Source organism: Lissotriton vulgaris, chromosome 7 (assembly GCF_964263255.1).
Source record: "Lissotriton vulgaris chromosome 7, aLisVul1.2, whole genome shotgun sequence".
In the NCBI taxonomy this organism is placed as follows: Eukaryota; Metazoa; Chordata; class Amphibia; order Caudata; family Salamandridae; genus Lissotriton; species Lissotriton vulgaris.
In genome coordinates this window covers 1,169,980,070-1,169,992,846 of record NC_141695.1, presented here as the reverse complement: position 1 = coordinate 1,169,992,846, position 12,777 = coordinate 1,169,980,070, and the positions used below count along the sequence as shown (strand labels likewise).

The window sequence follows — 12,777 nt, the reverse complement described above, 5'->3', positions numbered from 1 at the left end:
AAGGCCTCCACGATGCCGGACCTGCATAGCTCACCGCCTATCATCCCACTAACCCACCAGACACCTCCGCTCTGCCCAACTGGCCCTTGTCACAGTCCCTCGGATCCACAGGACCGGAGGAAGAACCCCCCCCCCCCCCCCCCCCCACAAAGTGCCTTGAGACCCTCATGGGTCAGTAGTCGTACTAAATTAGCACCAATTGATTCACTGGTTTCGAAGGCCTGGAACCTAAACTCGAGAGTTGAACCACATTACATACACTTCAGAAAACAAGATAAACCAGAACTTCTTAAACTTTATCATAGCTGCACCTCTGTAGTAAAATGGTTGCGACTGGATAGGTACTGCTCCACTGAACAACTGCTCACAACACAGAGTGATTATTTCCCCCGAACTTTAGCAGTCTGAAGTAACGAGAAAGACACATGCAATACTATGGAAAACTTACAAATAAATAAATGAACACATACTGTGAAGGCGAAAAATGATTAAATCCCGACTGGAGAAGAAAAAGCTTGTCTAAATCAAGGGGCAGAGAATGCTCTGATATTTCATAAAATTATAGAGCCGGGGGGGGGGGGGGGGGGGGGCTGCTAAATCTAAAACATTATTCTGCTACCGGGTGGAAACTACTTCTTTGAAAGAGGATAAGAGCGGGATCAGATAGTGAGAAAAAGAGAGAGTAAGAGAATACGAGAGGATCTCAGAAAGAAAGATAGAGGGAACAAAAGACAATGCGCTCACGCGAGGAATGAATACTTAGAAAAGTGCCTGAAAGAGGGCACTCAACAGCGCTTGTGCTGCGCAGTCCACCTACATACAAAAAAGTGAGCACGAGTATGTTTGAGAGAAAGAAAGCTGAAATGAGTGCCTCAGATCTTGTTTGTGGATACAGTCTGATACAATGATTTGCAAACATGAACATTGATACACACAGCTGTGTAGTTCTTGGCATTTTCGCAAGACTGACAAAGCCCATCGCCTTCTGTCGCAGTGGCCTTCCTACCTCTCGTCTCCACAGCTTGAATGCACGTCCGGATGATGCTGAAGCCAATATTGTCCAGCTGGGCAGCTAAGAAAGAAGAAAAAATATATATTACGGTTTTCTGGGTTGCACAGACTAAGATTAATATCAAGATGTCTAACTTGAAGCACTATAAATGATCGAATCCTAAGTACTTGAAAAGGTAATATAGCAAAGATCATGGAACCTTTGACACTCCTATTAATGGGCACCGGAGATTTTTTTTCAAACCTTTCCTGCAGTAATCACACCTTTCTGCAATCGGAGGTACAGAATCCAATTACAAGGAGAAACTGCGATGAGTTATATCAATTTCACCAGGACTCAGGCTTGATATCGCTGTTGCGCTTTATAAATAAATGTTAATTTTTGGATCAGCATATGCAACAGAATTGTGTATACTGTGCATTAGGGTGCTCCTATTTGATAGTAGGGTTGTGGTGTTATGTATTCATCTTTGTGGGTTTGTATATGTTGCTAGGGCTTAATGCAAGAATTGATGATGCAAGCATTCAGAATGTGGGTGGTTGCCAGGGCGGAATTTAGAAGATTGAAGAGGGGCAGTTGAAGAGTCACTTGGTGGATGAGGTGTCTGTCAAGGACTTAACAATAAACCTAAGCTAATCACCGATCCTGAGTGATCTGTCTTAATTCAAAGGATGATCCTTACCACAAGGGGTTTATTCTGTAACTCGTGTGTCTTCATTTGAAGTGCTTTTAGTGTGCTGCATTGTTTACTGTGGGGGGGAGGGGTATAAACATAGATTGTAATATTTACACTTCTCTTTTTATGTATCAATAAAATAGAATGAGATGTGTCATTTCTAATTAGAGCTTTTATGTGGAATTTCTTTCTTTGTGGTATATGTTTTCACAACTGAATCCTTGTGGTTGTGACTGAGTGCAGTGGATTGACTGGTGGGATATAACCATTAGGTGATATTTTTGGTTCCAAGGGAATTTTCTTATTCTCTACGGATTTGTAGTGCCATGTTCCCTTGGTTTGAGGGGTCTCCTCTCTTTTGTAAATAAAAATTCCAATGAAAGACAGATTTTTTACACATCTACAAAAATGTGTGAGAGATTTCTTGTGGAAAAAGGCAAGATCCAGAGTGGCAGTGAAACTCCTACAACAACCATAGGCCTATAGGGGTGGCGCTACCTAACTTTCGAACATATTATGAAGTGCCTGCAGCTGAGAGTAATAATGGAGTGGGCTAGGCAAGAAGTGGCCATCCCAGGAGTGTTAATGGAGCATGCAATTGTGAGTAGACAGCCGAGGAGTTTATTACGGTTATCAAAAAGATCAACCTGTGAATGCTTATATCAGTACACCTGTGACATGACCCTCAATATATAGAATAAACTTACAAGTAGAATGTGCCTGACTTCTTTCCCGGCATCATACCTACCAATTCACTCTAATGCATCATTTACCTGGGCACTGGGGGCAAAGGCTTCTTTAAATGGTACCATGCATACAACCCAAACAATGGGAAATCCTTAGAAGAGATTATTAAAAGCTTGCGAATTGCTGAAAACAAGGGACCTACACTACAGAGTAATGGATGGCTGGTATTACAAACAGGGAAGATTGAAATACATATATTGGAATGCTGGAGACATGCTGGAGAGGTTGTGGCGGTCGCGGTATATAACATTGCATATATATAATATGGTGGGTGCACCCCACCATAAAGGTAAAACCCTTCTGAAGGAGCTGGGAAGACACTAGCGCAGGTCCTGGGTAATCCTCTCCCAGAGAATCCAGGCACAAGGATACTAGGTTTGCGATCCTTGGAAATCAAATGTCTACATAAGCAAGAGTGGGAAGCAAAACTACAGTGTTCAGGGGCAGAAAAACTGACACTGATAACTATAAGAAAAACGTAAATTGGAGAAGCTGTTGGACGTGCTTAATAAGTGGTTATTTAGAAGTATGGATCTGTATGTCACTCGCAACTCTGGGGAAAACGGATATTCACTTTATTCCCTTTGACTTTTTGTGTTAACATTATAACAGGTCAGGATGAAAATTCAATAAACATAGTGTGGACAAAACTACTTTAGGGAAACTGACAGTCTGGAATGCCTGGCTCAGCTGTTTCTTGGCTTGTCAGACCATACAGGACAAGCGCCGAGCCAGGTTCTTAATTTCTGCCTTTCTCAAACTTTAAAATGATTTCCCAGTTCACCTCTGAAGATGCGAGTTCATTTTCTCTTGATGGCAAGACAATGTTTCAAGATTATTTTCACTCTGATCAAGCTCAGCCAAAATGCACTGTGTATGCATCATTTTAATCTGTAAATGTACCTTTTGAGGACCTTTTCAAAGCTCCAAAGCATGTGTCTGCAAATTTCACTCCACAAGTTTGCCTTTTCCAACATTTTCGCAAACGTTCCAATTTTCATACAAAGGTAGGGAATTGTAAAATGTCGTAAATTCGTGAAGTGCAAAGTTTTCTCCAGCACTTCGCGAAAGGTGCGAGGAAAAAGAACTTCGCAATTTCATACCTCTCTGCTATGGGGAGGAAGCTTTAAAAAAAGAGGCAGTAAACTGCATTATCAGCCAGTGTCCTCTAGCCTTTCACTAGCTGGACATATGTAGAAAACTGGTGGTGGCACGTTCAGTGAGTTAGGGTGGCAGTAGTTGCCAACAAGGCCTGACACTTCCATTTGCAACCAGGCTGAGATCAATAAACTAATTTTCTCAGGATTGCAAATTTCCTCCCTCCACCAACAACTTAGTAAATAGCGGTGAACGCCTCAGATTCACAATTTTTTTCGCGCACAAGTCAAATGACACCGGTGCACAAAAAATCCATTTGAAATTCCAGATTCTGATACAGAATTAAGAATTAGAGGAATTTCACAGTGCTCTATAAAGATGGGAATTCCCCCATTATGGTGCATTTTTCACTGCCAGATTCTGAGTGGAGGAGGTTATGGCAATAGGATAGTCAACGATTGGGTGAACATGTAAAATGCAGTCAAAACCCACAGATTCCGTTTTGAGTATTTATAAACATTCTGCAGACACTTTAAGAATAGGAAGGCACGTACTTATTCAAATTATCCAAAGTTAGAGAAGTCTATTCTTTAAAAAAAAACTCTTAAAACCTTAGACATGGTCTGGAATTAAGAAATTGTCTGGTTTCATTTCAATTAGTTTTACTGTAAACGTTTGAGGAGACATTTTTGTTTCTATGTTACTTCCTGTTGTGGTGTTTGTGTTGTCAGAACATAGTTAATAAACTCATTATTTTCCCAAACAATATCACTGCACACTTCTGTGATGTTCGCACAGTTCACACATTTCTTGGAGTTAGGTGCAAATAACAGCTGTAGATACCTTTTGTTAACCAGGCTCACAATGGCACCCACTGTTGAGCTAGGCTGTTCCTTTGACCCTCTTAAAATGTGATACCTATGACGTTCCAGTTCACATTGCATTACAAAATTAACCTGTAACCAACAATGCTGTTTGAGTGGTGGCAAGCGTTTACACTGCATACAAAGAAAAATGTAAGCTCCACTAAAGCAGTGGAGGAGAGCACCAAGACTCATCATACTCTGATCCAGAGCAAAAAGGAAAAAAACAGAAGAGTGAGTAGGAAGGAGAAAGTCGAAGCAGGAAAGGACTGACAGGGAGAAGAAAGCAGTGAAGGAAAAGAACTTGAAAGAGTGAAATTAGGTGACAGGAAATGCATGGTGGTAGATGAAAGACATGAGGTGGAATGAAAACTAAGCATCCATGGCATACTGCAATGCAAGCGGCGGGCACCTATGAAAACTTTTAAGGCCCTACTTTTTCTTTGCTGAAAAAAATAAGCACTGGCCTTCAGGCCAAGGAGGTCGGACCATATCAGAAAAAGCTTCCGAAAATTTGGAAGTGGAGAAAAACTTAAATTTTCTCAGTGTATGCCTGCAGTGTGAATTGAAAGATTAGTTTTGTTATTAATAAAAATCGGAGACCACGTTTGAAAATCTGTGGAAATCGTGCATTTCTATTGCAGAGTGCAGCATTGAACCGCATATTGATTGTTAGCAAAAAAACAGACAGATTTAAATTGATTTCAAGGTTTTTTAAACAAGTTTTTAAATTGCGAAAATCAATATGTTTGGATGATTCTTAATTGTTTTTAGTAAAAAGTGTGATTCCTTTGCCTCAGATAAAAATTGCTGTAATATTCACTGTAAATGAATTATTATTTTGTCGCTTTTATGGTTATTGTGCTGCTAATATTTTGTTCCCGCGGGAAAACGGATCAAGCGAAACAGGAATGGTGTTTTTCACATTCATTTCCACGCTTGACAAAACCTTCTGAGGCACTTGGAGTATCTGTGCAAAAAAGGAGTGAACTTCCATCTGCAAAGTATGTGGTGGATACACAATGTTACAGTATAATGGCTGTCCTTTTTGCCCTCTCCCCACTGCACTAGAATACATATTCTCATCATCTAAAAGGGCACCGTTGCTGCTCCGAGAACGTCTGCGGCCGTAGAGTCTCATCCTGGCTGGATCACGTCAGCTTTATATCCTCCTCAGATAGTCGATAAAATGTACACCACCAAGTCAGAATAACAATGGGCCTGATTACAATGACGGTGGGACCGCCAACGCCAGCCCGTCTGTGGCGCTCCCACCCACCACCATCCTAATACTGATTAGCGCCCACCCCATTAGAATGGTGGGCCGATGTTTGGCAGTCAGAGAGACTGACCGCTATTGATCTGACAGGCTAAAGGAGCCTATCGGTTTGTCGGAGGGACTTGTATTTCTACAACAGTGGCGGGGTCTGCCAGGAACCACAATAGGGATTACAATGTCCCATCCCGCCGGCCGTTTCATGGCGGTTTACCTGCCACGAAAAGGTAGGCGGAAAGGGACATTGGGAGCTTGTGGCAGGCCCCCTTCTTCCCTGGCCCTCTGATATGGCCCCTGGGTGGCACGCATGGTGCCCCCCAACATATCCGTGCACCATGTGGCAGGCATCGCATGATGCCTCCCACATAGTGCAGGGATATGCACTGGAACCATAATTTGTACTACGGTGTGTGCACCTGCCGCAATACAAAATATACACTTTGCAACCGCCTTGAAGGCAGTTGCATCGTGATTCAGGGTGCGGGACCGCAGACAGCTTGTCGGGCGGTCCCCTTTTCCACCAGGATGGCGGTCGAACATAAATTCGACCGCCATCCTAATTAGGCCCAATGCAATGACACATCTTTTCCCGCAGCGATTTAAAACTGTAAACTAGCATATGCAAGAATATTGTTTATTTATTTATTTTCGGGTCCTTGAGAAAGAGCAGAGGTCTGGTGCCGGCTGTCTAATATGGATACCGTGGGTTCTAGCACTGGCTGCTTAATTAAGCCACAATATGCGACACTACCTAATTAGGGTAATCTCCGTGTCCGACAAATGGCGTAATCTCTGTACTCTGTCAATGGCGTAATCCCCGTTCCTGTCAGGTCTCATATCTGCTCAATTTCTATAATATGTAGGAATGGACCAAATGCCACCATTAAGCACTCCATAGATATCTGAGAATGTATATTCGAAATAATTTTAAAGGATTTGATAATCGATAAGCGAATGTGAAAAGGAGTTTTTAGGAGATGGACAAAAGATATTGTTTAAAGCACACTATACATAGTTTTCTTTGTAGTCTTGTAAAAACTCCGACATGATCTACTTCCTCCCCTCAGGGACTAGCACTGCCGCTCATTCATCGACCCCCCCGTCCAAATAACCCATTCCGTTTTCTCCACACAGCGCAAGCCAACTCTCAGAATTTATTAGCATGAAATAAAATATTTATTTTGTGCAAATAATGACGCCCTGAAGGCATCCATTCGGATCCTGAGAGCGAGATCTAAAGCATTCTCACTAATGAAATATAAGACTCAATTAAGTTGTACAGTTGCAGATTTTTTGAGGCACTCCAAATTTAATTTAAATGAGTTAATATTACACACAGAAAGGAGACCTGCTGAAATCCTCAAAGGTTTTTTCCCCATTCTCATTTCTCCGCCTGCAGATTATTTGTACTGTGAATGCTGCCTCCAGTCAGCTATTTGTAGAGATAAACGACGAGTTCTTACATTTGCCGATAATATCCTCGAGTCAGTGTTCAAAGGGCATTTACGATTTTATGAACAAATTAAAAAGTTTGTTCTTATTGCTTTCCAAATGAAGTGGATATGCGGGTGCCAACCCAGGCTTTAAACTTGTCCCAGCACCCGGCAAAGACTAACTTTGTAAAGGGGCCCCGGGCATGATGAGGACATCCTCCCATAGTTGGGGAAGATCAAACTCACTTAACTGCCACTACTCATTCTCCAAGCATGGAGGTGTAAGTTGCACATGCTCAGGTGCAAGACCCTGCCCTGCGACAAGAGATACTTCTGAAGAGGAATTTCATTGGACGACAGATGCTCATGCTGGGAAGCTCTGAGCACCACACTCGCCACTAGGGTGACTTGGGCCTGGTCGGTCATGATCTTCTTCAGAACTCTGGGCAGGAGAGGCAGTGGCGGAAAAGTGGTTGTCTCTCAAGTTCCATTCTATCCAGAATGTCTCTCCGAAAAACTGCCTTTTTGGAATCTCTGAGAAAGAGGCAAGTGTGAATTTGGAATGCTGATCGTGAATCTCAATAATATTAGGAGGTTCGCCATCGGCTGGAGGGGGGTCTACAACTGACCCTAGCAAGCCAGCATTCAACAGTTAGGTGTTGAGGCAGGGGAAAACTGTGGACAAGCCAGGAGTGAGCAGGTCTGCAAATAGGTGATAGACGAGACATTAAACCCCCCCCCCCCCCACCCCCCCCCCCCCAGTAGCAGAACAATGATCCAAATTGGGGAACAGTGATGCTACTTTAAGGAGAGTGGTTTGAACTCGTTGCGAATGTGATTTTAGATTGCATACTTCACATACAAATCACCAAATAGTGACTTTACATTACACTGGGAATTTCACTGACTTCACGCCCTAAAGAAAGCCCTGGACCAAATATAGGGTCATGGGACCATTATATCCTTAACCCCCCTAGTATATATAATTTTTGCTCGTACCCTCTCAGACAGCAAATAAAGGGATACCTTGGTCTGAGGGAGATAATTTTAACTCCGGTTCCCAGCAGAATCAATATGCAAAGAGCTCTCTGGAACATGGTTGAGCCCATCCTGGTTTTTAGGAACCTGGGTGGATCGAGTGATTTAACATGACACTAAGTGTGTGAAGGCCATAATATCAAAAGAATGAATTTCCCCAGCCTCATTTAAGGCTGACCGGATCCCTGTGTGGGACAGAATTCCTTTTCTTGTGTATGGCAAGGGTTACTTTTTGTTTTTTTGCAAATCGGATTCCCAGCCTCCAAAGCTGTGTAGCAACCACCATCATCACACTCGTGAACAACCGAGGGGCACTGATGAAGCCAAAGGGGAGCATGGCAAGCGGAGAATGCTCCTGGCCCACCATGAACTGCAAGTAGCATCTGGGGAACTGCAGGACAGATACATTAAAGTAGACATCCCGCGGGTGAAAAGCCACCATCAAGTTGCCTAGAAATATAGGCGGACAGTACCTGGGCCAGCATGAGCATCTTGAATTAGTCCTTTCGCAAGAATGTGTTTTGGGATATAAATCTAAAATAGGACAAAGGTTTTCATCCTTCTTCGGCATGATGAAATAGACTGAGGAACAGCCAGTTCCTATATCCTGGGACAGGACCCTCTCTATGACTCCACTAATAAAAAGAGCCTGCCCTTCTAGGAGCAAGATGGACAGGCCCTCCTCAAAAAGATGTTCTGATGTGGGTGTAAGATGTGGCGAGTCGAAAAGCAATGTAAGGGTAAAGCCATGCCGGACGATCTGAAGGACCCACCTATATAAATATATATTTTACCACCTTTGGCGGAAATATCTGTAGCACCTGTTCTGGCACGGTGGACCTTGGTGCTATGCCAACCTCTGTAATAGCCTCGAAAGGGGCAAACCTGTTAAGGATATTGTCTCACAGGGGTAGACAGGGATAAGGAACATACCATAACCAGACTTTCTTTAAGACGTTCCAATGGTGAATTAGCCTTCTCACCGAAGAGTTGAAACCCACTGAATGGCATGTCCATTAAAGAGGCTTGCATATCCAGACAGAAGCTCATTGATGCCATGCAAGCATGATGCAGAAGCACCACACTAGTGCAACATGCTCTGCCCAAGTGGTCCATATTAGCCAGTACAGAGTGGATGATGTACTTTGAGACTTCCTGAGCATCCTAGATGGTGATCCAAATTGGCCTGAAATGTCTTGGGAACTGTTGCACGATAACACCAACCATGTCCCATAAGGCATGGATATATCACCCAAGCAAACAGTTGGCATTAATTGGTCAGAGGGCTAAACTGGATGAAGAAAACTTCTGCTTACTGAATGCTTTAATATGTTTAAATTCGGTCAGGAGGACTTGTGGGGGTAAGAATTAGGGTTCACCCTACTGGTGGAGGCTTGAATCTCAAAACAATCTGTATAGGATGCTGCATCAAGAAATCAGGGTCATCTGGTGCTGGCCTGTGGTGTTGGGCTACCTTCCTGTTCATTGGACAGAAACAGGGTTAAGATAGTCAGGGCTTTATTGAATGTAGCTGAGTATTCTGATGAAGTTTATCCTGGTTACAAAACTTGTTAGAATATTGCTTTTCACTTCCAAGTTGGTAATTGTAAATCCAACACCTCCACCGCATCTCATTACCATGGCAAACTAGGCACTCTGTTGTTGAGGGAATACAGGGGGTGAACGCCATCCAGTGTCTGGGGAAGCATTCTACCCACAGGCCTCCAGCATGTCCATGAATAAATGATCCCCTAGTGCTGGGGAAAATCTTCTTTGTTATCCCCAAAGGCTGGTTGGCTCATACTAGAGTCTGAAACAAAAAGTTGTTGAGAGAGCTGGGGTGCGGCTCAGAGGAAAAGGCATGGTTCTGTCTTAGATTGAACTGGGGCCCAGTGCATTGGTACAGCATTTAAACGTGATCTCAGTTAGTGCCAGGATGGGTTGGCTCAGAGTTGGATCAATGGAGTCAGCATCTGTGTGTGCCGGCGTCGAAGTTGCAGAGACTGGAATGGATTTTGGTGCCAGAATGGAAGTCTGTTTCGGTTTTGGTATGGAACCAAAGGCAGGTTTAGTGCACATATGATGCAAAGGATGCACCAGACAGGAAGCCAACACGGAACATTTGGGGGCCAAAGGCACATGTGAGGAAACCACAAGGGTGCCAAAAATTCACAACATGGCGTTCCTAAAGGTCACAATTTGTTACACTGTTGCCAATAGACCCAGAAATTCTTAGACAAATCCAGCTTGGCTTTCTTTGGTTCCCGCTTCAAGTGAAAAAGACTTGGAGCACGACCGAGATCGGTTATAGGAACAGTTTTAAGAACGGGAACGGATCTACGCTCTAGACTTCGAGCGGGACTTCGGAGATTTCTTTCGGCATTCGCCAAAGTACAGTTTTGCTTAGACTACTTGGACTTGTGCGCCAAACCCAATCATCAAAGGCACACCTCATGGCGATCTGTCACATTCAGCAGCAGGAGGGCCCTGAGTGAACAGCCATGAAGGAAGCCAGCTGATTTCATTATGTCATTATCCCATTAGTGTTAGCTCCTCTTAACGGGGCTGCTGCAGATTTAATGAATACCAACACACTTCCTGGAAGCAGTACCAACACTTGTCAACTGTATCAGCTATAATGGGAGAGTGCTGGCAAACCGCTTTACTGCCAGCAGAACAAAAAAGTACTTCCCACCAGGGACGCAACATGCCTTTCTTAGGTGAGAGAACATACTTATGTTCAAGACCTGATTTTCCCCCTTTTTAAATACTTGGAATGAACTAACTTACACAGAAATTGCAAATCTATAAACGCCAAACGTTTCAAATCAGTTTAAGGGAGCATAGGGCCGATTCTGATTTCTTGAAAGTAATACGATTTGCTCCAGCAAGCATCCCCTCATTCACAGGACTCCAAACTATCACTGTAAAACTCAGTAAAGATTTTGTAGACACTAACTCGCTTGGTTCCAGAGAACTCCCTGGCTGTTCTTACTGGTCTTGTGTGGTCATGTGCCATAATTCCTGTTAGCAACATGGAAGGCAGTTGTTTCATAAGCTGCTGTTAAAAGGCAAGTCTGTGCCACACAAATATTGATATAAATAAGGGCCGATGAAATGGCCAAACTAATGCAAAAGGCACAAAAATGTCTTACCTCAGAGCATGGGAAGCACTCCGGCAAGTAAAATGTTATTTTTGCCTGGTGCACTGCAAATCCTTGCATGTTTCTGGCTGCTTGTCCCAAGGCATTAAGTCAGGGTGTCTCACCAAAAGGTCCTGGTAGTTAACAAGCAAGACCTGTGGTGACTTCAATGCTTGGACCAGTTACGACCAGGAATAATATCCCTTGCGCCTACACACCACAGGAAGTCATCATGTGCCTTGATCAACTTTTCCATCTCCACATTGGACAAGGCAGAAAATTGAACAGCCCTCAGAAGTATCACCATTTGCACTAAGATGTAATTAATTTTTGCACTTCATATATTCGATTTATATATATTATGTTTACATTTACATGACATGGGTCCAGCTGGTGCTTTTTGTGCGAGTTTGGTGTACATATTTGTTGCACTTTTAAATGAATTTTTGGCACAAAGGACATTTGCAACCCAATGAATGCCATAGAATCACAATTTTTATTTCTCAATGTTGGAAAGTGGATTATAAGTAAGGCTCCCTGTTTTCCGTTTTTACTGATTTTTACAGATAAATTCAAACATGCCCTGATCCGAAGCGGGGGCGCCGTGGCCCTTTTTCCCACACTGATTTGGGTCTCTGCCTAAGGAATCGGCAGCCTGGTCGGAGGGCCAGCTGGGCCGACTCAATGCCCGCTGCGGCCTTCGGCCTGATAAGCTGGTGCTGCGGAGTTTCGGCCGGTGCCCTCAGTGATACTGGGCCCGGTCGGACCCGCCTTTGAAGAAGCGGCCATCATTTGTGAACCTGGCTGGCCTGGATGCCATTGCAGCACTGTAGGAGCAGAGTGTGAGGCCCCGGAAGACCGCTGCAGGGCCTGAGCCAGACTGGGCGCGGTGACTGGCGTGCTAGATTAGATCCCTCCCCCCATGCCCCCCCCGCCGGTGAGTGAGGCGTCTGGACGCAGGGTCTGGTTGGGGGGTCTGCCCCTGCCTTTTCGTGAGGCGCCACAGGACGGTCAAGAGCCCCCACTTCGGTAGAGAGCGCAGCGGGTACCTCTCCCCCCTATTTGCGGGACTCCATCTTGTGGTGCAGTGTGCGTGGGTAGGCCTGCAATCACCAGACTGGCACGGACTGAAAGGAGTTGGTCCCTGTGGCTGGCGGAGTCGAACTGCAGGGAGAAGATTAGAGAGTGTGTCGCCATAGAACATTCAACAGGTGGGATTGACACTATATCTACTTCTGCGCTGCTCATCGCTGCTACAGCTGTCCCCCCCCCCTCACGATAGCAGGCATAAACATTAGGCACATCAGTATAGGTATCAGGTAGCATGAATCCCCGGTGCATAAAATCTGAGCAACACCGTAGACATATGATGGGGCCTAAACATGAGGCATCATCCCTAGTATAACCACCACGAACATTGAGGGAACATCATTAGCATAAATGCATGAGGCTAAACCACCTCAGCGTAAAGGCGGCAGACAGGGAAAACTC

The 12,777-nt window shown here is 44.3% G+C and overlaps 1 protein-coding gene across 6 annotated transcripts in view; it reads right to left on the bottom strand.

Annotated features, from left to right (window-relative positions):
- ARHGAP26 (Rho GTPase activating protein 26) overlaps positions 1–12,777 on the bottom strand; it is a 2,045,367-nt gene that overhangs the window by 1,085,962 nt on the left and 946,628 nt on the right. For all 6 annotated transcript variants that reach the window (XM_086931644.1, XM_086931645.1, XM_086931643.1 and 3 more), the window contains exon 13: positions 1,007–1,072. In XM_086931644.1, coding sequence (XP_086787770.1) covers positions 1,007–1,072 — 66 coding nt within the window. The remainder of the gene's footprint in view (positions 1–1,006; positions 1,073–12,777) is intronic.